This window comes from Pipistrellus kuhlii, unplaced genomic scaffold, assembly GCF_014108245.1.
Source record: "Pipistrellus kuhlii isolate mPipKuh1 unplaced genomic scaffold, mPipKuh1.p scaffold_m20_p_26, whole genome shotgun sequence".
NCBI classification, from domain to species: Eukaryota; Metazoa; Chordata; class Mammalia; order Chiroptera; family Vespertilionidae; genus Pipistrellus; species Pipistrellus kuhlii.
The window spans coordinates 7466026-7493062 of NW_023425525.1; the positions used below are offsets into that span (position 1 = coordinate 7466026).

The window sequence follows — 27037 nt, forward strand, 5'->3', positions numbered from 1 at the left end:
AAACTTCTTCTAGCTAGACCCTCCCAGGCAGTGGTATTTTGTGGAAGAGCCACACTCGTGAGCCACATGCGAACTCCGATGGTCTTAGGCTCTACAGCAGTGGTTCTTAACCTGTGGGTCATGATCTACAGGTTGAGAACCGCTAGCAGGGTCCCCTAAGACCATCGGAAAACACAGATATTTACATTACGATTCATTAACAGTAGCAAAATGGCAGTTATGAAATAGCAACGAAAATAACTTTATGGTTGGGGGTCACCACGTGAGGAACAGTATGAAAGGATCTCGGCATTAGAAAGGTTGAGAACCACTGGTCTAGATGGAGCATAGACCATGCCGGTGCCCATTTATAAACGCACATACTAACAGATGGCAGGGACCATCCACAACTTGAACTCCTTCTCACGGAGGCTAATGGCAGTTAGAGAACCTGTCACCTAACACGGCTCTGCCCTCATGAGGACCCAGCAGCTCCTGAAGGGGGAGGGTCTAGCATGTGGGCCCTCCTGGAGCAGGAGGCATTTCGTCCTCTCGGGGTGATGCTGCATTTGGGCGGACAGGCGACAGCAGAGACCAGGCTGCCTCAGACGGGCCACGTGGGAGGAGAGGCTCCTGTCCAGGAAGGGTTGATTCCTCCCCAAGGCCGTCCCTGGCCTCGGTCCCGTGTGCCCACTGTCTAAAGCTTGTTGCCTTCAGACCTTGATCATCCACTCAGGACCGCACCTAGCTGGCGGGAACACGGGTCCCAAAGAGAACCTCCGGCCTTTGAACTGGCCCACCCACGTCACCTGGTGAGTGAGACGTGGAGGACTCTCTCGGCTCTCCCGGCTTCTGTGTGAGAACCCTCGCTTTCATGGGCGCTTGGCCTGGTTTTCGTGTGCCGTCTGGGAAAGGAAGTGTGGAGGGTTCCACCTCCACCCACACGCTGCTCTGTTTATTTTCCTTCCAAGTCTCCTTCGGAGGCCAAGCCGGTGGGCGATGAATGGTCCGTTTATTGCCCCGGGTTAGGACACCACAGCCCGCCGTTGCGCAATGTGTTTTTGTGCGTGAACTTGGATACGAAGGGAACACTGGCTGTGGGGGAGGTAGGGGGGTGGCACAGCCGGCCAGTGGGGATGTGTGGACTTGGATGGAGACGGATGGAAAAGGCCGTGGGGCCACGGGAGACCCCAACCTGAAGATCAGCGGACGGTGGCTGTACGAACATAAACAATTCTGGAGTGGAACAGGCCCAGGATGCATCCAATAAAGCAGACGTGGTCTGATCGGTGAGGGTTCACTGGGATCACCACAGCCGGAGAACTTACACGTACAGGAGCTAGAGGGATAAGACACAAACTGATGCTGCCAAGTGACATGACACCCCCCTGCCAGCTGCATTGTAAGAGAACACAACATAGAGGCAGGTGCCCCAGGTGGGAGGGGACACATTGTAATATCAATCACTTACAGTGACTGTGAGTCAGACCCAGCCATTCCCCTGAGCCCGGCGCCACATGGAAGACATGGAGAAAGCGTCAGGGCCCCGGAAAGGGAGGCTGAGGCTGGGGTCAAGATTCAGACAGACGCAAGTGGACACCATGAAAAATTCTCAGTGAACACTTCTGGATCAAAGAAGACTAAGATCAAAGACTGACGTCCAGGATAAAGGAGTGTCCAGAACTCGGGCAATGGGTGGACATCACCTCAAGTTTATCTAGAAGCTGGTCAGGCAGGGACAGCTTTTCTTGTCCTCATAGGCCCACAGCTGCTGTTCCTCCTGAGCCGCTGATTAGTCTGTGTCTTCTCCGTGTGACTCCTGGGACTCCCCAGGTTTCTTCTTTGTTCCCATTGCTAGCAAATCCCAAACGGAGTTTACACCTTTATCCAAAGTGCTCCAGAGCATGGCTCCCACGGGTGTGTGTCCTGCCTTGTCCAGGGTCTGGTTCCATTACTCGTCCCTGTCCGTGTCCCTCCCACCTAGTTTTATTGTATATCATTTCTTGTTCTATAGATATTTCAAAAACCACCGTGAGTATTTTGACACAAATGCCTGGTAGAAATGAATGGCACCAGAGTGCCTTTTAGTATCTGTGGCTTATAAAATGTTGTCACGTGGTATCTGCTTTGTAAGTAAAAAAAAAAAAAAAAAAGTGACATTTTTCCAAATAAAGTCCACAGATACAGAAATAGACTGGAAATTGGAAGAAAGATTCCAAAATGTCTTCCTCTAACAGCTGCTCCATACTCCTCAGCAGATAATGGAACTGTTTCAGATCCATATTCAAGGGAACACCTTCATTCATCTAGGAATGAAAAGAAATACCATGGAATTAATTCAGATTCTGTCAAAACTAACATAGGAAGCTATACATATTCAAGGTCTAAAGAATAACGAAAATTACAACACTCCCTAACGTGTTCCTCATATGTTCAGGGCATGTTATGTTGCAAATGGGTATATGTTTGATTCTTTTTTTCTTTAAGTGTTTAAGATTGTTTTATTAAGAAAGAAATACAGCCGAGACCGGTTTGGCTCAATGGATAGAGTGTCGGCTTGGGGACTGAAGGGTCCCGGGTTTGATTCCTGTCAAGGGCATGTACCTTGGTTGCGGGCATATCCCCAGTAGGGGGTGTGCAAGAAGCAGCTGATCGATGACTCTCTCTCATCGATGTTTCTAACTCTCTATCTCTCTCCCTTCCTCTCTGTACAAAATCAATAAAATATATTTTTAAAAAAAGAAAGAAATACAAGTTTGTGTTAAGGCATGGACAAATGGTCAAGGACAAAGCAAAAGTGTTTATTCTCTGGCCCTCTTCATTGCAATCCCCAGAGCTGACAATTATTAGCCCTTTGGTGTCATTCCGAGGGCACTCCCCTGGCGTATGCCCACGCCCATGCAGGGTGCATCCCTAGATGCGGGATGTATATGACACAAGGAAGCTTCCAGTTGTCAGTGGATCCAATGAATACACCGCAGCTGGTTTCCCCTTTCGGTGACTCATTGAACATTGTCAGCATTTGCTCCCTTTTGACGGGAAGGCTAAAATGAGAAGACAGACAGCGGCCATCTCAGCCCATGGTTAACACTGTCCATCTTGTAACGGAGCACATTGGCAGATAAGAATTTGTGTCCCATCTCTTTCATCGACAGCAGGAATGCAATGACAGCAAAGATGGCTGAGCTTCACTGATCACAAACCAAATGGCCTCAGGTTCCCTGGTCAGGGCCCTGCACGGACCTACAGGCACGCTGGTGCTTGTGTCCATTGTGTTACCTGCGTGCTGTGGAGTCAGCTCCAACTCCTGGCGACCCTATGAATGACTGATGTCCACAGTGTCCTGGCCTCCACAGCCCTGCTCAGCCCCTGGGGACTCATGCTGATGGCTCCGTGTAGGGAGTCAACTATCTCATATTTCCTCCTCCTGTGTCCATGCTGCCTTCTATTTCCCCCAGCATTATATTTTCCAAAGAATTCTGCTTTCTCATCCAGCAAGTTTCAAGCTTCATTTGCTCTGGAACTCATTTGTTCATCTTCCTGGTGGACCAGGGTATCCTAGAGCTTTCCTTAAAAAACTGTATTTCAAATGAATCGGTGTGGTGTTTTGTGTTTTGTTTTGTTTTGTTTTGTTTTGTGTGTGTGTGTGTGTGTGTGTTTTCCTCATCAGCCTTATTCTTTGTCCAAGGAGTGTTCATGTTCATTACTGGTGTGAAATTTGTGTGAAATTTGTCAATTCCCATAATGACCACCAGAGGGCACAAGCCACCCAGTATATTCAAAGTCATGGAGCCCCTAGCACTGCAGGCGGATGCTTAGCTTGAAGGTACTTTTCTACTTACATCCGCCAGTTGTTTTAAAATTCCATGATAATGTTTTGTAAGGCGTGATTGAAACCCACCCCCAATTACTGAACAGTGCAGGTAAGTGCCTTGCTAAACAAACATTTAGTAAGTTGTTGCTATCATCACTCATGTCCCATTGAAAAAAAGTATAGAATCATCTCTCGCTAAAATATTCTCCCTAACAAATGCATCCTTGCTAGGCCCCTTCATTTAAAATCTGTCCAAATGCAGGCCCATTCCCAAAAGCGCCTCTGCCTTGAATTAATTAATTAATTAATTAATTCCAGTATAGACTACCTAAGTACACTTAAAAATTTTTATTCTTATTTTTTATTCAATATGTATTACCTTATATACACCCCTCCAATAAAATGTATTTTGTGAAATATAGGCATATATTTTTTTATCAGATAATTGGGAAAATATCCTGGAAAAAAGTACATTTTCTTAGTTACCCATCACGAAGGCAGAACTGTGGCTAAAATAAAGCTTTTTGCTCACAAAAAAACAAGCATATTTACATCAAGAGCAAACAAAGCCTTTCGCTAACACGTAGCTTGCAAATGCAGCTGGGGTGGGGGGTCCACTGAGTTCCCATACATTTCAATTACTTCCATATATCTTACAGGCACATATGTTTTTTTTATTTAAGCAGAAAAATAGACTTTCTGATACTTACCAATATTTAATATTAAAGATTTAAAGGCAAGAGAAAGGCAGTACGTCTTCAGGCCACACGGTGGCGCCATTTCATTGATTTGGAACCTGGTCCCGCTGAAAACAGGAAAACCATGAAAATAGGAATGACCCGCCTACCCTGTTTTACTCCCATTCCAATGAGAGAATCCAGTAGGGATGAACAGTTGGAACTAATTTCTGTAAACTCTCTAGAGCAGGGGTCTTCAAACTTCTCTCATTATGAGAATCACCTGGTGGAGTTGTTAAAACACAGATTCCCGGATCCAACTATAAGAAGGGCCGAATGGTTTACTGAACAGTCATAAACTGTCATTGTGATGGAAACGCAGCGGAGTGCAGTGATGACAGCGAGCGCAGTGCGGGCCACATTGCAAGGCCTGGTGGGACGGATTTGGCCCGCGGGCCTTGTGTTTGACACATGTGCTCTAGACAATAAAGCGGTGCCAAAATGCAAAGGTAAGGAGCATGAGGAAATCATTGTTGAAAATGGGTTGAGAATTACACCTTAAAGGCTCCAAGACGTAAGGTATTGCATTTTTTTATTTTTTTTATTAAGGGATTATATGTGTACATATATTACCATTGCCCTCCCCACTCCCATACATGCCCTCGCCCCCCAGAGTTTTGCGTCCATTGGTTATGCTTATATGCATGCATACAAGTCCTTTGGTTGGTCTCTTATCTCCCCCACATCTCCTTAACCTTCCCGCTGTCATTTGACAATCTGTTTGTTGCTTTACTGTTTCTGTATCTATCTTTTTGTTGATAAGTTCATAATGTTCTTTATTATCCATAAAGGCATTGCGTTAAAAGCAATCTTTGTGGCTCTCCCTGGACGCACAAGGCACGTTCACTTGCTTTAGAATGCTTTGTTCTCCACCCGTCTCAGCGAAGCAGGCAAAGAGGACCTCCCCCCCCCCCCCCCCCCCCCCCCCCCCCTATTTCATAGCTAAGGAACCTGAGACAGGAAGTGACCGATCCTGGCATCCAAAGACTCGAAAGCCTGCAGAGCAGCGCTGGGGAGCACTGTGGGTGCTCACGCCTTCCTGATGCCGGGAGGGGTTGTAAATCCCACAGGCCCTTCCCCTGAGCCCCTTGGCCCTGGGCTCAGGTGGCTGCCCACAGCCCCGCCCTGCGGGTAGGGTTGCAGCCTGAGGTTCCCATTCACCCAGAGCGCTGATGGCGGAGACCGCAGCTGCCATCACCTCAGACACCCCGAGGAGCCTGTCTTCCACCCCAGATGCGGAAAATGATTTATTATCTGCACCCTCCCTTCCTTCCGCGGGGAGCAGGAGTCGGCATCCGATATCTAGTCTCTCCTGAGAGGGGGCCGCCGAAAACAAAATGCCATCCCCTCATTTCTTATTCATAGAGAAGGCGATGTATAATACGATTACGCACAAGATGGATTGGATCGGGCAGGCGGCATAAGAGGCAGGCGAGAGCATTAAGCAGGGATTGGGTTTCCACTGACACCCGGTGTCCCCTGCCGTGAGGGAAGGAGGTGGGGGTGACACGAACGCACAGACACACAAATAACCTTCAGCCTCACGCTCCCAAGCCAATTCCCCGCCCGGCCGAGGCGTGTTTGCTCCGTGCCGGGCCCCGGGCTGTGTGCTTGAGCCGCCGTGGTCCTTGGCCTTGGCCTTCCTTCCCAGGCGGGAAGAGTCCCGAGAGCCGTTCACAAACAGGACCTGGAGCCCGTCTTGCCCAGCTCATCCCAGATGACCTTGACCGTGAGCCACCCCACCGCCCGGCATGCTCCCAGGACACGCACCCTGATGCTGGGCCAGGCCAGCTGCACGGCCGCAGGCTGCTCCCAGGCGCTGACCACTGAGTGGTGGCACCTGAGGCGGGGTGCCAGCTCCGAGGGAGTAAATGAGGCTCAAGGCCCTGTCCTTGGCTCAGCCTGGCCTCTGCGAGGTCTGGGAGCCGGAGGGTCGGGGGAGGGACAGAGGCAGGGAGGGTGAATCCGAGGCGTTTCCTCTCCAGTGTTTGGGGCACACGGCCTAAGCAGGTCTCCAGGAGAGAGCGCCTAGCCCTTCCGTTCCCAGGAAGCTGCTGTGGTTTCCTTTTTAAATAAATAGTCACATCCATGCCTAGTTCTGTATTTGTAATTGTGTGTATGTACATATGCATGTAGACATACACATACACAGACATATGCATACATATATGTATATCCGGAGGATAAAGTGCCACTCACCATGGCATGCGCCAGGGTGGTGACTCAGCAGTGGCGCTACAGGTTCTGCGCAAGCGCACCCTTAGGCAGCCACTTAGGTTCTCACGGCACAGGCGGCACTGATTGGCACGGGCGGCTTTGGCTGAGGGGTATATAAGGCGCCGCGGAGTAGCCGCTGCTGGCTGCTCTGTTCGCAATGAAGCCTGTCCCATCTCCTTACGCTACCATGTTCTTTCAGTTTGCTGCCTCCAGAGGGATCAAGTCCCTGGCTGGGAACTTGTTCCCGACTCCTCTCTCTCTCTCTCTTTCTCTCTCTCTCTCTCAGAGCTACGTAAATTGTATAAGCTCCAGAGCCAGGATCAGAATCTGTCCCTGGCTGTGTCTGTATTGTTATTTTTCTCTCTCATCTCCTAAAAGGGAAACAGTTCTTGGAAATCTTCAGGCAGTCATTGCTTCGCATAGTGCCTGAGACATAGCTGCCCAGGAAAAGGGAGGGAGAGGGCTGGAAAGGGGATGGAAGGAAGAAAGGAAGCTGGGGAGTGAGGACTGAGGAGTGAGCAGGATTACAGGTGCAGCTAGTAATCGACTTAACCCGTGGGAGGGAGAGGCAGCACGTTTAAGAGCATCTTAAAGGGGGGGAAAAACAACCTTCTAAACAAACTGGGTCTCTTCTCTGACAATCACAGCCCCAGGACACTGCGGACAGCTTCCGTGGGCTATCTGATCACAAGCCCAAAGGCCACATGGCCATGGAAACGGCATGGCCAGAGACCAGCCAGGCCTGGTTCCTGCCATTTGCTGACATCTTGTTAACACGAGTCAGCTGGCTTTGTTGGCCACTGGTGGTCAATCCTGTGTTATTTGCCCTCCCCGGCTCCGTCAATTAGAAGGTTTCAGAATTCCTTAAACAAGTCAAGCTCACGAGTGGAAGTCTGGCCCCCTGGCCCCTGGTCAGGCGGGCGCTCCCTGGGTGCAGTGGGTGCAGGGTCTGCAGAGCTGTGAGGGCGGCTGAGGGCCTTGGGTCTGAGGACTGGCAAGTCAGCTGCCCGACCAGCTTCCCCAGGCCCGGCGGGGGGGGGCGGCGTGCGCCATCCACACGGGTCATATTGACAAGTTCAGTCTTGATCCTACAGACAGGTTCAAATCTACCTCCGGAGAGACCTTTTCCTTTCGGTAGTCCCTACGGCCCCAGTATTGGGGTCCTGGCTCAAGTCAACTTGCGGGTCTCGGGGCCATTCCCAGGGAAGTGATTGAGGCAAAGGTTAAATACGCTTCAGAAATATAGGCACGTGCATAGGAGACTTCCAGCCTCTCCGTTGCTTTTTATAAAGCATCGCCGCATGGTTTGTGGTGTTAAAACACACGCCTCTGCTGACGGCGTCCCCGGTCGGCCAGGTGGGAATAACGAGTGCATTTCATCCCCGGAGGTTAATAGATCTCAAGAGCCGGCTGCTGCCGATCCCTAGGTTTCCGCAAACATCCTGTTCCCCCATCCCCCTTCCAGGCTCTGTCCACTGTCCTTTGTCGCCGAGGCCTGCCCTCAGGACCCGCTGTCTCAGCTGGGGCCCAGGCTCAAGCTTCTGGGTCACAGGTCGCCCTCACTGCTGAGAGAGTTCTAGCTCGGAAAGCCGTCAATACCATGTTGTTTCCTAGAAACAAGACACCCTTTGCAAAAGTAATGCTCTATCACAGTGGTTGGCAAACTCATTAGTCCACCGAGCCAGATATCAACAGTACAACGATCGCAATTTCTTTGGAGAGCCACATTATTTTTAAACAACTTCTTCTAACGCCACTTCTTCCAAATAGATTCGCCCAGGCCGTGGTACTTTGGGGAAGAGTCACACTCAAGGGGCCAAAGAGCCGCAGTTTGCCGACCACGGCTCTCTCATGAATTCGCCCTCCGAGCGTGGGTGGTCTGTGGTGCCAGCCTTGGTTACACTTGGAGGCAGTTAAGCAGGTCCTCCACGCCCACCAATGGCGTCAAGTTCCTTTTTCATAAAATGCCATCATCGCGGAAGACAAGGTTTAACTCTGCCCAGTAGCTTTCTCTGTCTCCAGGCTCTTGGTTTCTACTTTCTTTTAAAGCTCCTCTCAGAAAAAGAAGAAAGGCTCAGTAATTACAGTGTCCTCCGCGCCCAGGAGAAAGCCATTAGGAAGGCTCCGGCTGGCTGAAATCGAAGCCGGCGGCCAGAGCTCTTAAGAAGACAAACACAGCTGAGACTGGTTTGGCTCAGTGGATAGAGTGTCAGCTTGGGGACTGAAGGGTCCCGGGTTCGATTCCGGTCAAGGGCATGTACCTTGGTTGCGGGCATATCCCCAGTAGGGGGTGTGCAAGAGGCAGCTGATCAATGACTCTCATCGATGTTTCTAACTCTCTATCTCTCTCCCTTCCTTTCTGTACAAAATCAATAAAATATATTTTAAAAAAGAAAAAAAAAAAAAAGAGGACAAACACACGTGCTTGAGGGCCTCTGCTGGCCGGTTGGCTAATGGTCTGTGATGGGTGAGGGGACAGAGGCGCCGTCACTCTCCTCTTGGGAGGAAATGTTTCTGAGCCTGGAAACAACCATCCAGGATCCCCCAGCTGAACCGAGCATTTTTCACGTGGCCACTGTCCTCTGAGCATTCAGAGACCGCTTCTCGCCGGGTATTTCTAGCGACAGGATGCTGTTTGCATCCAAAATGCACGCAGCTTTGAATTCCCCGCCAAGGAGAGCAAGGGGTCGCCGGGTGCTGGCGTGTGCAGGAGTTAGGGTCACAGGAGGGGGGGCTTGTGGAGGGAAGGGGCGCGGCCGGGCGGAGAGGCTTGAGGGTCACAGCTGGGCTAAGCCAGAAAGCAAGGTGGAACCGGCCCACTTCCCCCCCACTTCCCCGAAGCGACCGCTAGGGGGCAGCACAGTACAAGATATGAATGTAACCCCCTCTTTCTCCCGCTCTTCTTGCCCATCCCCCTTCCGCTCCCCCCCACCCCCCCTTTAAGAGGGGAAATAATACATTTGGAGATAAAACAGAGGCATAAAAGGAAGCCTGCCTAGAATGCCTTCGAACCTCTCTTCTCCATACCATACACTTCGCCAAAAATACACACGTATATATAAATAACTGGGTGATAAAGTACTGACATACCAATCCACCATTTTCTCTCATTTTCTGAGAGTTGGGAGACGTGTTAGAGAATATAGGAACTCAGTATCAGAACAGGCGTATTTCTGGAAGAGTTCTCTGCTCCTAGGTCCAGAGTGTCTAGGATCATCACGTGGTTTTCAACAAGGGGGCCGCACCCCACCTGTCAGCAGTGCACAGGGTGGAGAGGCCTGGTCCAGAGGGAGGCCCAGGCGGCCCGGTGAGGGTGTAACGTGGCCTTGCCACAGGCACGCTAAGCCCCACACCCTCTTCTTGTCCACACCCCCTACCCCCCATACACACACACACTGTGCATCTTTTCACGGAGGAGACCCATCACTCTGATCAAAATACATCTGTTTTGTTGTTGTTGCTGCCACCGCTGTTTTGCCAGGCCCAGGGGCCTCAGTTACTACCAGGCATCTGCACCCCAAGGTGCCTGATCTCCAGGGCCTTCCCTGTCCCCAGCAAAGGTGTCCCCAGCTGCCCCCTCACCACGCTGGGCTCCTGGGCCCTCGGCTGACCGTGGCCAGGCTGTGGTGAGCAGCACCAGCCCTGTCCCCAGGCACTTTGTTCGGGGACGTGGCTGCCACCGCTCACCAGCTGTGTGACCTCAAACAGGTCCCTAAGCTCCTCTGAGAAATGGGAATGATCATGGCACCCACCCGCCGGGGGTGTTGGGAGGAGCAAATGAGCTGAGAGCTGCAAAGCCAGGTCAGGTGTTAGGCATTTGCTCTTCTCTCTCTCTCTCTCTCTCTCTCTCTCTCAGAGCGGGATCCACTCCCTGATTCTCTAACAGCTTCACCAAGCGCAGGTGCCACAGGGTTAGCCTGCAAGGTCTGGATGGGCCGGGGGTGGGCAGCAGTGCACCAGGCTGCTCAGCCTCCCCTCGGGGGGCAGACAAGCAGCCCTCCACACAGGAGGGGCAGGAGCTTCAGGGGGTGGGAGGGAGAAGGGGAGCAGAGGAGGTGTGGGCTCAGCCAAACCTGGGAGGGTGCGAGCAAGAAAGGGCGTTGGCCTTTGGAGCAGCAAGAGGATCCTGTGAGGAGAGCACGCCCACGGCCACGCGCTTTCCTGTAAAACAAAGGCTCCGCCACGCAGCTGGGCATCCAGGCCGCACCTCTCTCTGATGCTCTCTCTGCCCGGCCCCATGAACGGTGTAGGTCAGTGGTCGGCAAACTGCGGCTCGAGAGCCACTTGCGGCTCTTTGGCCCCTTGAGTGTGGCTCTTCCACAAAATACCACGTATGGGCGCGCACATGCAGTGCGATTGAAACTTCATGGCCCAGGCGCAGAAGTCGGTTTTCAGTTCTCAAAAGAAATTTCAATCGTTGTACTGTTGATATCTGTCTCTGTTGACTCTTGAGTTTGCCGTCCACTGGTGCAGGTGGCCAGGATTTCAAAAGTTTAAACTTGCATGTTGTTCACTGTGCTCACCTGAATGCCTTCTGGTTATGGTTGCCCGGTCACCATGCTTATGCAGTGCAGGGCCAAGGAAAAGCACAGCGAATGAAAGTAGCTCCATAGCCAAGGCCAGCCATGTAGGCTGCCTAGGTGCTGAGTGGAGGTGTCAGCCCCCCAGGGCCTGGACAGGTCAATGATCAATGATTCTCTCTCCTCATTGATGTTTCTATCTCCCTCTCTCTTTCCCTCTCTGAAATCAATAAAAAGTATTTTTTAAGAAAGAGAGAAAAGACTTTCTTAGCACACTTCTCAGGAGTGACAGTTTTCTCATGGTTGGGTGGTTGGTTTGGGGTTTGGGGTTTTGGGTTTTGAAGGTACTTAAGGCATCAGGGCAGCACTGGCCTGCCTTGCCTGAGGACTCACCTGGCGTGAATTCCTGTGCAGCTTCTAGGAGCCTCTGATTACTTAGATTAGCAACGGGACCAGGATTGGATTTTTAATTTTGAAAAAGTGGCATTAGAAGAAGTTTTAAGTTTAAAAAATTTGGCTCTCAAGAGAAATTTCAATCACTGTACTGTTGACATTTAGCTCTGTTGACTAATGAGTTTGCCGACCACTGTCTTAGAGGATTAGTGCTAATGTACAGAAGGACCATTGCCACAATTAAAGTGGTAGCAGTTAGGACACGGAGCCCGGGCTGGACACTCCTAGGTTTGTGTGGCCCAAACAGCTTATGTTCTCATTTTCCCCCTCTAAGTTATAAACAGTGACCAGGCGCTTACACAAGTCACCCCGGGACCCATGCCCCTTTCCCAGAAGATACCTAACATTGAGGCAACCCGAACCACACCCTCCTCTCTGGGTCTCTTAACTTAGAGCACATGTGTCAAACACAAGGCCCGCGGGCCAAATCCGTCCCGCCAGGCCTTGCAATGTGGCCCGCACCGCGCTGTCATCACTGCACTCCGCTGCGTTTCCATCACAATGACAGTTTATGACTGTTCAGTAAACCATTCAGCCCGCAATTTAGGCTGGATTTAGATTTTGGCCCCTTCTCTGATTGAGTTCGACACCCCTAATTAGAGGTTAGGCTTGCGCATTCGTTTCTCATGGGTAAGGGGAGCATCGGCCCTCCATGTGGCCAAATGAGTAGAAAGTTACACTGGGCTTGTCCCCTGCTCCCGCCCTGGGGAAGGTCGCTGGGTTGCCGGCACCAGAACCCCAAGCACAGATGTGTCACATGATCAAAACTCTACTGTGTCCCCCCCCTTCCAAGCCAGCAGCCCGGTGCGGGCCTCAGAACAGCTGAGCCGCTGACTGACATCTCTCCTGTCATGGGAATTAAAGGGCCAGTAAAACCCTTTGGTTGCTATCTGCCTCTTAATGGCCTGAAATGTCCATGTCTTTGAGATGGAAAGAATCACCCCTCAATATGTTGAATGCATGGCAAAACTATCCGAACCCCTCCACAACCACTCCAGCTTTCTGCCTCTTAAACACTTAGTTAAAAAATGGTGCCCCCAAACTCCAGAGCCAAAACATTCTCCACACTCCAGGGCAGGCAAACAACTGCTGGCAACTCAGCTCCTGGAGCACATTCCGCTGTGCCCAGCTTGGGGCATGAGTTGGCCAGCCCCGTGGGGTCATGGGAAGTAAGCACGCTGCATGCTCACAGTCCTTTGTGGGAAGGGGGAGCCATTCTCCCTGAAAGGAGCTTGGTCTCGGTAGGTTCCCCCGAATACAGTTACTGTAGATGGAGAATGACCTGCTGGTTGAGAAAATCCTTAGCGCCTTGCCTTTGTCATCAGCTCTAGTCACCAGTTCTGGGTTGTATAGTCTTGGCTGTTGGGCTCTGGATGAGAAAGGAAATAACGTGAAGGAAGCAGCAGTGACAAACCATCTTAACTGTAAAATCCTCTGCAACATAGGCTGTCCACGTCCCCAGCCTGCCTTCCACGTGCTTTCTCCCTCCATATCGGAGAAGAAATGTCAAGGAACTTCCATGAGTCCCACCCACAAGCGGCCTGGAGGAGGGTGAAGGCATCTTCCCCAGAAGGGGCCTTCCATTCCAGTGCACAGCTCCCGGGAAGGCACCCTCAGGAAGGCCTCAGCCGCTCTCAGGGGAAGAGAGGAGGGTGGAAGGGTTAGGAGCGGAAAAGGATCTGATAGCAGGAAAGCTGGTTCAAATTAGTGAGACAATGCAAGCTTTGACATTCTGGATGCATGTCAGCGGTTAAGTGCTAGCTGGACCTTCTGAGGTTACAACCTCCATTCAAACCTCCGCCCTGGATGGCAACCTGAAACCCAAGGCCACGGGCGGGCGGGCGGGGCGGGGAGCATCTGTGAGCCCAGAAATGATTAGGGAGGCCCTTCCAGGGGCTGCTTCCTCCCTCCCTGTCTCCCTCCCAGACACCCCCTAAGCCAGGTGTGCTAGGGTGGGGTGGGGGGGAGGAGACATAACAATACCAAGTCGTTAAGATACAAAGTTCTGTGGCATCTATTACTAAACGAGTGCTTAGGATTTTTGTTTGTCTTTCAATAGCCCGGTTATAATTTTCGGTTCAGATACTCCAATGCTCTTGTTCCCTAATTTGTTGTCGCTGGCTGAGGTCCTCTGGGACACAGGGATTGAATTTTGCTGGCGTCATTACCATACGCACAGCAAGAAGGAGTCGAAGCCAGTTGCTAGCCTGCAGGAGAGATGGGCCCAGGGCGGTGCATCTCAGCAAAGCCAGGTCACGGTCCCTGGCCAGGCTGACTGGCTGCGGCAGCTGAGCGTGGGCCAGGCTGCCATGTGTGCAGCTCTGAACACCCTCCCGAGCCAGAGAGGTTCATGGGTCCCTGAGGAAAAGTGTGAAGCTCCCAAATCTCTCTGCGAATAACCAGAGTCTAACCCCACTGCTGTCAGAAATAGACGAGCCTCTGGGAGAGGGATCACATAGTTGGTGAGGGGCCAGGAAATTCCACTCGGAGATGCTGAAATTCCACCTTCAGGAAAACAGCAGATGGACATTCGCATCCTCTTTTTTACGGCCAAAACAGGAAAATAAAGGCGGCGGTTTGAGTTGTGTTTTGGGGCTATGTGGACATGCAGAGCCCTCCAAACACAGCCTCTTCTTTCCCACCAGAGGCTCTATTTCATCTTCTTATCTCAGTGTGATATTTAAGATTTAAAAAAAAAAAAAATTCACATTCTTCCAGGATTGACGCAACACTGAGGGCATCAGTGAGCAGAGTGAAAAGAATATGACGTGTGTAGACATTGGCTGACGCTTGACTCCCAGGAGCCTCTGAGCAAGTCGCTGAACTTGAGCCTTGATCTTGTCATCTGGGAAATGGGAATAATATAATACCATTATCAGCTTCTTCGAAGACTTGGATGATGCATACACATGCCTCGTACAACACCTGTTGTAGCTGACTTTCATTCTACTGGGGCATATGATAAAATAGTAGCTCATTTTTTTTCTTTTTCTTTTAGTAAGTCATTTATTTTGGAAAACACTGTGCTATTAAAAAGATAAGTGGCTGAAACAGCCAGACTCCTTCAAGGGGCCTGCTCCTTCCCAAACAGTTCCCACCAGACTGGGGGACCCAGGAAAGGGGGCAGGCCCCTCAGGTGAGCACCCCCATATTCCTGAAGGCCAAGGCCTTTGGGTAGTTTTCCTGGGCAGCTAAAAAAATTCCTATACTGCTGGGAGTTTGCAAAAGCTTTGGGGACTTGCATCCTCTCTGACTAGCAGATCATGGGACACTGTTAGTGTCCGTAAGGAGATGGCTGTCCTGACAAACAATGAGGGGGTCCCCTTCACTGCCCCACGTCTTTGTTCCTTGTTAGGAAAAAATCAAGATCGCCCCCATTTCCTGTGTTTTCACGTCCCTCCCCTGTTACCTTCCATTAGTGATCAGGAAAATTCTCCCAACGAGTTAACCCTGGACAGATTGAACTCTGCTGTGAGCTGAATTGTGCCTCCCCCGAATTCAGATGTCGGAGTCCTAACCCCAGTGCCTTAGAACGTGCCATTGTTTGGAAACAGAGTCCCTGAGATGTACTTCCCATGAAGAGGGGGCCTTAGGGAAGGGAAGTGGGCCCCAACCCCCCGGGGCTGGTCCTTCTGAAAAGGGGACATTGGGACACAGGCACACGGGCAGACGGGCATGCAACCATGGAGGCAGTGATGGAGCTGAGGCTTCAGCAAGCCAAAGATCACCCCAAGATTGCCAGCAAACCCCAGCAGTGAGGGCAGAGGTGTGGAGCTGACCCTTCTCACCACCCAGAGGAGACCAACCTTGCTGTCTCCTCAGTCTTGGACTTCTAGCCTCTAGGGCTGTGAGACAATGCATGCTTTTTTCTTCTTTTGAAATGTGTTTTTATTGATTTCAGAGAGGGAGAGAGAAAGAGAGAGAGGATCATTGATCAGCTGCTTCCTGCACGCCCCACACTTGGGATCGACCCACAACCCTGGCAGGAATTGAACCATGACCCCCTGGTTTATAAGTCGATGCTTAGTCACTGAGTCATGCTGGTAGGACGAGATAATACATTTTTGTTGTTTACGTCACCCAGTGCATGGTATTTTGCTACAATAGCCCTAGCAAACTAAGACAAATGGCAGCCATGTTTTTCTAAATAAAGCCTCTCACCCATTCCACTGGTCACCTCGGCGGGCTCGGTCCCATCTGTGAACTCGGTCCCAGAGTTCGCCTGGGAACTCCAGGCCAGGAAGCAGCTAGCACCGGGCTGGGGGCTGGGTCGGGACTCGGGAGCAGCACCCTTCAAGGTCACACCCCTCACCCCTGGCCTCCCTAATCAGATGGCCATCACAGCCCCAGAGATGCTAACACAGATTGTCCATGTTCTGTGGCCAGATTTCCTTCCCTTATAAGGAAAAACTATGCCCCTGCAGTCTCACAGCCCGGAATGGCTTCTGTGAAGCTAGGCTTGCAGATGGGAGACTGTGACAGTACAGACAGAAAAGAGGAAAGAAAATGTAAAAACCAGACATATTCATTCTCTCTCTCTCTCTCTCTCTCTCTCTCTCTCTCTCTCTCTCTCTCTCTCTCTCTCTCTCACACACACACACACACACACACACACACACACCCTCTACACACATGTTCTTTCCCACAGCGTTGTGCCTCCTTTTGTAGATGCCTATTCACAAGAATAGAGATATTGGCTCTCTCCCCTGCAGTAATGATGATGAATGGGCCAAGGTCAGAGCTCCATCAGCCACAGAGACAGCTCCCTCTGGCACCTGCAGATAGTGAGTCACATGGTGGGCCAGCCGCCTTCCCTTCCACGGGCCTCACGGTGTCGCTGAAATGTCCCTTATCTCACAAGAACACTGTGTACTGTGTCTTTCTGCTGCAGAAGGAAAGCCGCAAATGATTGTTATGCCTTGAATTTTTTTAAAAGTCTCAGTCGTGATTTTGTGGGGGAAGAAGAATTTACTAAAGAATGGGAGCCAAGGTGGAAATAAAATTGTCAGTGTGCATGCAACAATTTTCTTCTGTGTCCTACAAAACAAAACGCAGCCTTCGGGGAAATATGCTCGATGAAAAATTGCTCCTACTGTAACACCCTTCTGAACAGGACTAATGGGTATTTTTTTTTTAATTCTAACATTTACTGAGAATCTACTATGTGAAATGCACTATGCCAGGTGATAGAAATACCAACATAAATAAGACATAATCCATGACTTTTCTAAGCAATATGAAATCTACAAATAGTACACAAAGGGGAAATGTGTGCTAAATTTTCCAAATGTTCACTTTTTGAGAACTGTGTTCCCGTATTAAAGACAGAAAAAGTAGAATTATATTGTACCCCCAAATATTCCATTTTACAGCATCCCATCTGTTTTCAGCCATCCTATATTATAAAACTCTAATATGCAAATCAACAGAACTGTGGAACAACTGGTCACTATGAAGTGCATTGACGCTCAAGACAGAAGCTGCCCCCTGGTGGTCAGTGTGCTTCCACAGGGGGAGCACTGCTCAGCCAGAAGCTGGGCTCACAGCTGGCAAGTGCAACAGCTGTGGCGGGATCCTCTCCTGCCTCTGAGCAGTGCTAAGGGAGCAGGCCTAAGCCACCAGTTGGACATTCCCCCAAGAGCCCTCACACTGCAAAAGGGTGCAGACCAGGCTGAGGGACGCCCTCAACTGAGTACATGATTTTCGTTCACCGGGCCTCTAGTCCTATATGATGAAAGCCTATTAGACTGAACGATGGAATGACAGGTGGAACAACTGGTTGCTATGATGTGCACTGACCACCCAGGGAGCAGATGCTTAAAGCAGGAGATGCTCCTAACCTGCAAGCCCCAAGACAGGTGCCAATGAGCCCCCACCCCCAAATCACCCTGCCAGTCACCCCACAGATCGGCCCTGATCACTGGCCAGGCCTAGGAACCCTACCCATGCACAAATTTCATGCACCAGGACTCTAGTTGCTATGTAAACGTCATTTGGGTGGAAGTACAGCTATTAAATGATCTGGCCCAACAGACAAGTATGTATCACTTCTGTTAACATGTCTGGCACGTGTGTCTCCGTGGAAAGAGGGTGGGCAGCTGCCTTGTAGCACTCACCAACAAGCAGGTAGCAGGTACTCTAAGCCAGCTGGGCCTTACGGGCACAAAGGTAAACATGAAAGGGGATTGCTGTCCCTGGGGAGCTCCCAGATCAGTGGAAAGAACTCACCCTGCAGCATGCAACAGTGACCCATCCATGTTGAGAAAGAGAGACGCATTAATGGCCGTGAGATGGACTATATGTTCTCATTAAATATTTAAGGATGAATGATGTATCCCTGGATACTGTCCTGACACAGCTTAAGAAAACAGGCAGAAAATGAAACCAAACTATTTGGAGGTGATTTTTAAAGTGTAGTATTGGGGAGAGGGTGTGGGAAGGGCAATGGTCATGATGAATTGTAAGAACAATCCCTTGTATTTACCAGTTGTTACTCACAAAGTGGCAAATGTCAGGGTTCACAGCAAGGATCCTGGGGCCAGCCAGCCTGGTTTCAAATTCAGACCCCACCACCTCCCCACTCTGTGCCTCAGTTTCCTTATCTCTGATGTGAGGATAGTAACATACCTCTTCAGAGGGTTATTATGAAGAATGAATACATTAGTGTAAGAAAACTCTTAAAAGAGTGCCCGACACAAAACACATGCTTCTAAGAGTCTGTGACATTAAATAAACTAAAGGCCCTATTCAATCTATGTAGTACATGCCTCAAGTCTTTATCTACATGGAATACTACATATATAAAACCAAGATAAGAATCTCAAATATAGTTTCTCCCTTCATAAGATGTTCCATGTTGCATGTTAACATTTTCTCTGTGACAATGAGCTATACTAGGTTTGCCAATACTCCTGAATACTCCTGATTGGTCTATAGAGTTAATGCATTACAAACAAAAAATCCCACCAGGCAATTTTGGGAATAACAACAAGCTTATTTTAAAATATATATGGAAAAATTAAAAAAGTGAAATAGTCAAAATCATCTTTGACAAAGAAAATCTGGATGATTCACATGACCTGATTTCAAGGCTTACACACACACACACACACACACACACACACAAAGAGCTTTTTGTTTTTGTTTGTGCTTAATTCTACTTACATTGCTCCTCTTTTTTTGTTGTTGTTAACCCTCACCCAAGGATAGTTTTCCATTGATTTTTACAGAGATTGGAAAGGAGGGGGAGAGACAGAAACATCGATGTGAGAGAAACATCGATTTGGTTACCTCCCGCACGTGCATAATTTATTTCCACCCAGCTTCTGATGCCAGCTCACAGACAAATTATAAAGCTCCTGTTGAAGAATCACACCACCTGTAGCTTAAAATCTGTTATGCAGATGCAACGGGATATTTAAGTACTTTCTTTGCCCCAAGAAAGCAGCCAGGTATTAGCAGCTCTGCTTCCCCCTAGTTCAGCCATTAATGTAGATATCATCTCCAAATACCTGTCTCCCAAGCAAAATGCAAAGAATGCTATCTGTCACCTGATGGAGAAAGATGTAGTGGCTTGAAATCCCTGGGGGATAAAAGAATTGTTCGTGCATAGTATCCCTTTAAGTAAACTGAGAGTAAAAGCAGACTTCGAGATGCTATCACGAAGTTAATGGAAACAGGATGGGGGCTATGCAAGCAAGACCATGCACCCAACCCTTAGTTCCAGCCTCAAGGGTGGATTAATGTATACCATAAATTTCATAGACACAGAAACGTTTGGTGAAATACTATGAATTCACATTCGTTAAGTAATGAGAAAGTACTAGGAGAGCTAGCCTTTCACACTCAATTTTAGGAGAGACCCAACCAACCAGAACGATAGGAGAGGGGTTCTTGTAATCTCAGATCTGAATTTTCTGATGGGTTAAGGGCTTGAGCACAAATGTTTTGTCCATGAAATTTCCACAGTGTGTCATGCCACCTGTTGCACTGGGCACAGGAGAATCCTGCTACTAACGACATCCCTGAGATGCTGGCAAACACCGTGCACTCTGACTTCTCACCTTAGCATGGTGCAGTCAAGACTTTTAGGCCTCCCGTTTCAACTGATGCAGAAGCTGAGGCACAAGGAGATTAATGAATGGAATGAATACAATCCAAGAGGATTCAGATCCTTTCATCACTTCCTTAAACAGTATTCTGAGCTTGAATGATGCTGTAATTCTCCTGGATGGCGAAGGTATGAGACCCGGTAGGATTCCATTTTGATTCTGGGTCTGGAATTTTGGATACACTTCCGGCATTGGACTACTTCACTGTCACTCATCTCAAAGTCTCAGAAATAGGCGCAATAGGGATTAACTACAAGTACCAGGCCATCCTGTATCTATTTTAATGGTTTCCTAAAACACAGTCACTGCCCCTATTGCTGTACTTGTGGTGAAAACCCAGTGCATGGCAAATGAATGACAGTGCTCTGATCACATCCTAATTGTTCCCTGTCAGCATCAAAAAATGACCAGCCTCATGAAAGCAATAAGCTTACTGGGGAAGCTGAGGGTCCCCTCAAATTCCAGACTGTTGGACCCCTCATTGAACACTCCTACCACATACAAAATTGATTCTTCTTCTTTTATAAATTTTCTCTTTTCATAAACTTTGTGATGGCAAAAATGACCTCCAGTTCAAGAGAATTCTTTCTTATTACTGACCATGTGAGTCAAAGGGCTTGGCTTTTAATTCAGTTCCCTTTTACCAGCTGGTGCCTGCGGAGACCCAATCACCTTGCTGTCACTGGATCTTAATAGTATTTTCACACCATGGCTGGCCGCCGGCTCTTACAGACATCTCACCCTTTCTTGGGGCATCAAGTCCACAACCATTTCTTAAAAATAAACATCCCTACTCTACTGTGAAAATGGAAATAATAATAATAAATAAATAAAAATTGAAAGAGGACAGAAAGACTTCATGCCTGTGTTCACTTTCGATGATGAAAGCGGCTATAGAAAAATGCAGGGTACCCGCAGGCGGGTGTATAAAATACTGGCAACTTCAACCATAAAATATCTCTATCAGTAAGTGGGTTTATTATTGACATCACTGAGCACAACAATGGACAGCATTTATTCATTTCCCATCGAAAGACCTCCCAGGGAAACTTTTTACATAGATCAGGCATTAAGCATGCTCGCTGATGTTCTGATGTTCACAGGGTGAGCCGTGGGAAAACAAGAGGTCCTTTCCAGACTTCCTACGGGAATCGGCGCTACATGGCTGTGCCAAAGACACAGCTAAGAGATGCAACTGCTCGATGAATGAAAACAGCCGGGAGCAGAAAAGGTGCAGGGTAGCCCAAAGGTTGCCAAGAAGAGCCAACGACTGCACCTCTCCCGGGTGCCAGCAAGCTTGGAGTCGGAAACAAGCTCTGGCAGCAGACTCAGAATGACAGTCCATTTCCTGTGGTTTATTAAGTTTTGGCCCCACAGATAAAGACTGCCAGGAAAGCAGCTGTACGTTAAGTGGTCTGGACATTGATTCAGCTGAACATAAACACAGACCAGTTCATTTAGATTCCTGGGTCTCTGCTCAGCTGTGGGGACAAAGGGCAGGCCTGGCTCGGTGGAGGCCACCCATAAAAGGGGGGTGAGGGACCCCTGGACTGGGATCGTTTCCCTGAGTCATCAGGACCCTCAGGGGCTTACAGCCCTCACCAGAAGATGCACCGTTAGCCTGAGCACCAGTGCCGTGGCCTCCACAGCACCCCACTGCCTGTGCGTCATAACCACAGGGAAAGGAGCCAGGCACACCTTCTTAGTGACGACACTTGCAGACCACACACGCAATCATCCATGTAAACCAGGGCACTACATGTAGTGCTAAACATGTACTTTATAAATATCAGGGGATGAGAGTATCTCAAATAGTTGAAAACAACAGAGCAAATAAAGGAGCCTAACCCTAAGTTTAACACAAAAGCATGGACAAGGAAGACTGCAATTATCAACTACGAAATAAGATTTAATAACACAGTAAAACACAGGGTCATGGAGGGACTAACTTGCAAAAAGATAGAATTATTTCACAGTGAGGTTTAAGTACTTGTAACAATCTTCTGGTTTTTTGTAGGAAAACAACCACCGGTGTCCATTTTTTCACATTTTCCCAAGAATTTCTTCCCTTCTACCATTTCCTCTAGACGAGTAAGACATGAATGGGGTCAAACATACCCTATCAACTGGCAATCACCTCTTGCTCCCCTATTAGGAAATGTCCTTTAACACTTAACTGTGCAACTCGGAACCAGGAGGACACAGTCAACTGCATGTCACTGATAACATGAAATGTTTCCCAGCACATGGCATGTTTCCCAGCCCACACGCACTGTCAGAGGTGTGGTAAGCACACTGGCATTCCCTACGGGGTCACCAGCTACATACACATTACATTCTTGGATGAAGCCTGGCATTGAAAATTCCATCTATGGGTTTAAAAAAATTAAAATAAAATAAAAAGCCACAGGAGCAACCCTGATGGAGAAGTCTCGGATGCAGCCTTCTCCAGAGAAAGTGTGTAATCTCTAAGTTAACCCCAAGGTCGGCCAACCTTCGGTGATGTTCGTGTTACAAAGAAAACTGTTGAGCCACCTGGCTCAATCTAAAATAGTCCTTGAGTGTGTCAGTTAAATGTCAGAGCTCTTCACATTGTTGAAAAAAAACAAAAACAAAAAACAGCGTCTCTAGTTACTTAAAGGTCAAGTTATCCACCATAAAAGAGTTCCTCCTTGGTGAGTGTGTTAAACTTTACCACCTGCTGACATCATCCTTCTTGGCAACAAACCCCCAAACCAAGCCTCCTTTGTCATGGTAATAAGTTCCTTTTTCCTTAAATAGAACACAAAACACCTCTTCGGGACACTGAACAAGTAAAAAAGTATGTCTCGTCGCTTTCTGGCCCCCTTTCCTCCCCCAAGGGGGGGGGGGGGAGGCTATTGCATTGCCATGACACCAAAAGCAATCTCACAGCTGCGCCCAAGTCTCCGTGTAAAGAAGGCCTTCCACCTCTGAACCCCACCGTCCATGCGTCCCCTACTCATGGGTACTTGACCACCAAGTACCACCCATGTATTTCATGAATATTGGGAATTAGGGGGCAGTGCCGAATTGGCTTCCTATCTGGCCAAGTGCACACAAGGAGGCGGTGTGATGGAATGAGATCTTCCCCTGAGGTGGGCTGAATGGCCTCCCAGAGAGACCAGGGCTCCTCCAGGCCAAGGAGATGATGTCCACACCCCGGAGCCCCCCGGATCTAGTCTGCAAATCGCTGCAGGAGGTGGTCCTCCCGCCGCAGGCTGCCGCCGCCGCCGCCCGCGCTGTCCATGAAGCGGTCGCAGGGGAACTCGATGAGGTCGGCCTCGCTGAGCGCGCACACGGCGGTGCGCGGCCGGTGCGCCTGGAAGCCGGAGAAGTCGGCGGACACGCCGGTGCCCATGGAGCGCAGCGGCCGCCGCGTGGAGTACATGTGGCGGACGTGCACCGGGGCGCCCCCCTTCCTGCGGGCCCGCAGCTTCCTGCGCAGCCAGCGCGACGCCCAGGCCGCCAGGGCCAGCAGCACGAGCAGCGCGTTGACGGCCAGCAGCGCCAGGGTCAGCAGCGGGTAGTCCACGCCGCCGCGGCCGCCGGGCTCCGGCAGGGTGACCAGCCCGGCGCAGTGGTCGCGGGGCGCCACCGGGCACACGCGGCCGCCCAGCACGCCCTCCACGCACACCAGGTACGGGGTGTCGGCGCGCAGCTCGCGCAGCGTGGCCGAGTCGCTGCGCTCGGGCAGGTAGACGAAGCGGTGGAAGCGGGGCTGCTGGCCGAAGCGGTCGAAGAGCAGGCGGAAGCGCGCGCCCCCCAGCGGCCGGGGGCTGCGGTGCTCGCGCACGGCCCAGCGCACCGCGGCGCTGTCGGCGCCCACCGCCTCCACCGTCAGGTTGCACAGGAAGAACTTGTTGAAGTCGCACGGGTCGGACACCAGCGGCGGCAGGCCCGCCCCCAGCCCGCCGTCCGCCGGGGCGGCGCCCTCTGGCTGCTGCGGGGGGAGGCGCTGCTGCGCGGCCCGCTGCCAGAGGTCGCCGGCGGGCGGCGGTGCGGAGGCTGCGGCCCCGGCGGTCAGGGTGGGCTCCGCGCGGGCTGCATCGGGCTTCTCCTGCAGGTCCCGGGGCGGTGGCGCCGGGCCCGCCGCAGCAGCAGACGCGGAGGGGCCCAGCTGCTGGGAGCCCGCACCCCATGGGCTCAGCCTCGGGGCGCTGCGGTTGCCCAGGAGCTCCCCATCCCAGGGCGCCCCGGGGGCCGGTACCCTCTCCCGCGGCTGTGGCTGTGGCTGTGGCTGCAGCTGCGGTTGCGGCGGCAGCTCCTCCGCGAGGCCACCGGCAGGAGGCGCCATCTTCTCCCTCGCGGCTGTGGGGAAGGGCCGCCGCTTGGCATCGCCGGTCGGGGAAACCGAGGAGGGAGAGGGATCGGCGGCGCAAGACCCGTTGTGCAGCTGCTGGTCGTCTAGGTAATCCAGGTACTTGCCCCGCAGGGCCGGCGGGTGGCGGCACTGCACGAAGACGGTGAGGAGCCGGCCTTGCGAGTGCCAGCTGCCCATCCAGCGCTTCAGGCCCCGCAGCCGGCAGTCGCAGGTCCAGCCGTTGCCGTCCAGGTCCAGCCGGTAGAGGGCCGGGCTGGCGGCGAAGATGTCCCCGGAGAGGGCGCTGAGCGCGTTGTCGCGGAGGCTGAGCTCGCGCAGCCGGCCCAGGCGGGCGAAGGCGGCGGGGTGCAGGATGGCCAGCTCGTTGCCGCTCAGGTCCAGCGCCTCCAGGCTGCGCAGAGGCTCCAGCAGCGCGGCGGGCAGCTGGCTCAGCCGGTTGCTCTCCAGGCGCAGCTCCCGCAGGGCCTCCAGCCCCCAGAAGGCCTCCGGCGCGAGGTGGGCGAGCTGGTTGCCCCGGAGGGAGAGCAGGCCGAGGCGGGGCAGGTGCTGGAAGACGCGGGGCCCCAGGTGCTGCAGGCTGTTGGCCGAGAGGATGAGGGTGGCCAGGGAGCGCAGCGGCGCGAAGGTGGCCGCGTGGCGCAGCGAGGGCTGCAGCTCGTTGGCGGAGAGGTTGAGGAAGCGCAGCTTGCCCAGCTGGGCGAAGGCGTTCTTGCCCAGAAAGCGGATCCGGTTGGACTCCAGGTGGAGGTAGAGCAAGTTGCCCAGGGGGGCGAAGACCGCGTCGGGCAGCGCCCCCAGCGCGTTGCCGTCCAGCCGCAGCTTGACCAGGCTCTCCAGGCCCTCGAAGGAGCCGCGGCTCAGGCGGCCGATCTCGTTGCCGTTGGCGTAGAGGATGCGCAGCTTGCGCAGCGGGGCCAGCGTGCCCGGGGCGAGCGCCTGCAGGAGGTTGTTGCCCAGGTACAGCTCCTCCAGCCGCAGGAGCTTCTCGAAGGTCTTGGGGTGCAGAGAGCGGATCTGGTTGTACTGCAGGTCCAGCCGCCGGAGCTGGCCCAGGCGGTGGAAGTCGAAGGCCGTGATGTTGGTGATGAAGTTGCCGCCTAGGCTGTAGGTGAGCACGTCCTGCGGGCTGGGCAGCGAGCTGGTCTTGGGCACGGCGCGGAGCCCCCTGTTGGTGCACAGGAGGTGCTGGGGGTGCTGGCAGTCGCAGCGCTCCGGGCACACGGGCTGGGCCCAGGGCGGGAGCGCCAGGCAGCCGCACACCACGAGCAGGAAGCGCACGGCGCGGGCAGCCTCCATCGCCGCCCGCCCTGGCCCTGCGTGCAGCCGCCGGATCGTCCTCTTGGCCCTCCGGCTCCGTGTCCCCTCTGCATTCCCCTTGGCCTGGCCAGAGTCACTAGATGGCCTCTTTAGGGACTCCGCCGCTGCGCGGCCCGGCCCCTCCTCCGCCCTTTGTCCGGCATCTGGCCCGGTCCCTGCAGGATCGCTTGGTCCGGCCAAGTCAGGCGGCGCGGGGCGCTGTGCGAGCTGCGGGCGCTACTTGTTGCATCTCTGCAGCGAGCTCTCCGGGTGCGCGTCGTGGGGCGGAGGGGGGAGCAAGCACTGAGTTTTTTGTTTTGTTTGCAGCCGAGTCCGGAGCTGGATTCCCTGGCACGGATTCTCCCCGCCGAGTGGATTCCCCAGCTGCAGGCGGGCGGGCGGGAGTCCTTCCAAGAGCTGCTGGGGCGCGGCTTGGCTGCTGCGCCCCGGCGGGCGGCTCGGCCCCCGCAGCCCGGCCTCCTCTCTCTCTCTGGTCCCCGGCCCGGGAGCGAGGCCTCCTCCGTGGAGGAGCCGGGGGAGGAGCCGGGTGCGCAGGCTGCCTCCGGAAGGGACCCCAGTCGGCGAGTGGCGAACAAACCGGGCGGAAATTCGTCCTTCCCACACGCTGCCCCCGGGGATGCGGGCGGGGAAAGAGGAGACGGCGGAGGAAGGACAGACCCCGGCGGGGGGAGGGGGAGCCGCTAAGTGGCTCCGCGTCTGGTCAGCCCGGGCCCGGGAAGCCAAGTGAGAAAAGTGGGGATTAAAAACAGCTGTACCGGGCGGACACGCTGGGCCGGGGGTGGGGGGTGGATTACCGGTCGGTGGAGCAAACGGGATTTGCAGACAGAGACCTTTTTATTTTAGACGAGGACACCAGTCGCTTCTGCACAGTGGGAGCGCGGCTGGTTTTACTTGTTTTTGAGTCACTTGCTCTTCCAGGTGTCGCCCTGCGGCTCGCAGCCCGCCAGCAGTCTGCAGAAGTTTTGGGGAGCACGGGGTTGTCTGCAAAGAGCTGGGGGCAGGCCACTGCGGGGAGAGGCTGGGGCACCCATCCTAACCGCTTCGTGTTTGGGTTTGGGGCATCGCGCTGCTGGCACCGCCCCCTTTAGGGATCTGAACTAAAGGTCCCGCTGTAGGCAAGAGCCAGCAGACAGCTCAGAACTGGTTCTACCACCAGGAAAGGGTCTCTGTCAGACTTTGGCGATTCGGTCCCATTCATTTTCCTCCCTAGGGGAGGCTTTGCACGTGTGCATATACACTAGTATAATAGCCTTCCCAGGCACGAATAACCATATTTATACCTTCCCAGGCCCCTGGGTAACTAACTAGCTGCTACCTTGGAGGGTGCCCCTTCTGCCGATGCCCGGGCTGGCACCTATCAAAGTCCTAGTTCTCAGGCCTGGCTTAGCTGGGGAAGCCTCATCCCTTATTATCAGTGGAGAAGGGAGCATTTATCCTAGGCTCCTCGGAGGCAGCCCCTGCTGAGAAAGAATGGGCAAGGAAGAGCTGTTAATGACTGTTTGTTCATGCAAATTATCTTGCAAAAAATAAAGGCACCCATCTCCCCT

General features: G+C 52.2%; 1 protein-coding gene across 1 annotated transcript; it reads right to left on the reverse strand.

The window, feature by feature from the left end:
• Positions 1–20788: 20788 nt before the first annotated feature.
• TRIL (TLR4 interactor with leucine rich repeats) lies at positions 20789–26312 on the reverse strand. Its single transcript, XM_036453796.2, has one exon. The coding sequence runs from the start codon at positions 25467–25469 to the stop codon at positions 23028–23030; it is 2442 nt and encodes an 813-aa protein (XP_036309689.1). The 5' UTR covers positions 25470–26312; the 3' UTR covers positions 20789–23027.
• Positions 26313–27037: the final 725 nt, after the last annotated feature.

Excerpts from the sequence above, each read along its gene's own strand:
- TRIL (XM_036453796.2), bottom strand. The coding sequence starts at position 25,469 with ATGGAGGCTGCCCGCGCCGTGCGCTTCCTGCTCGTGGTGTGCGGCTGC.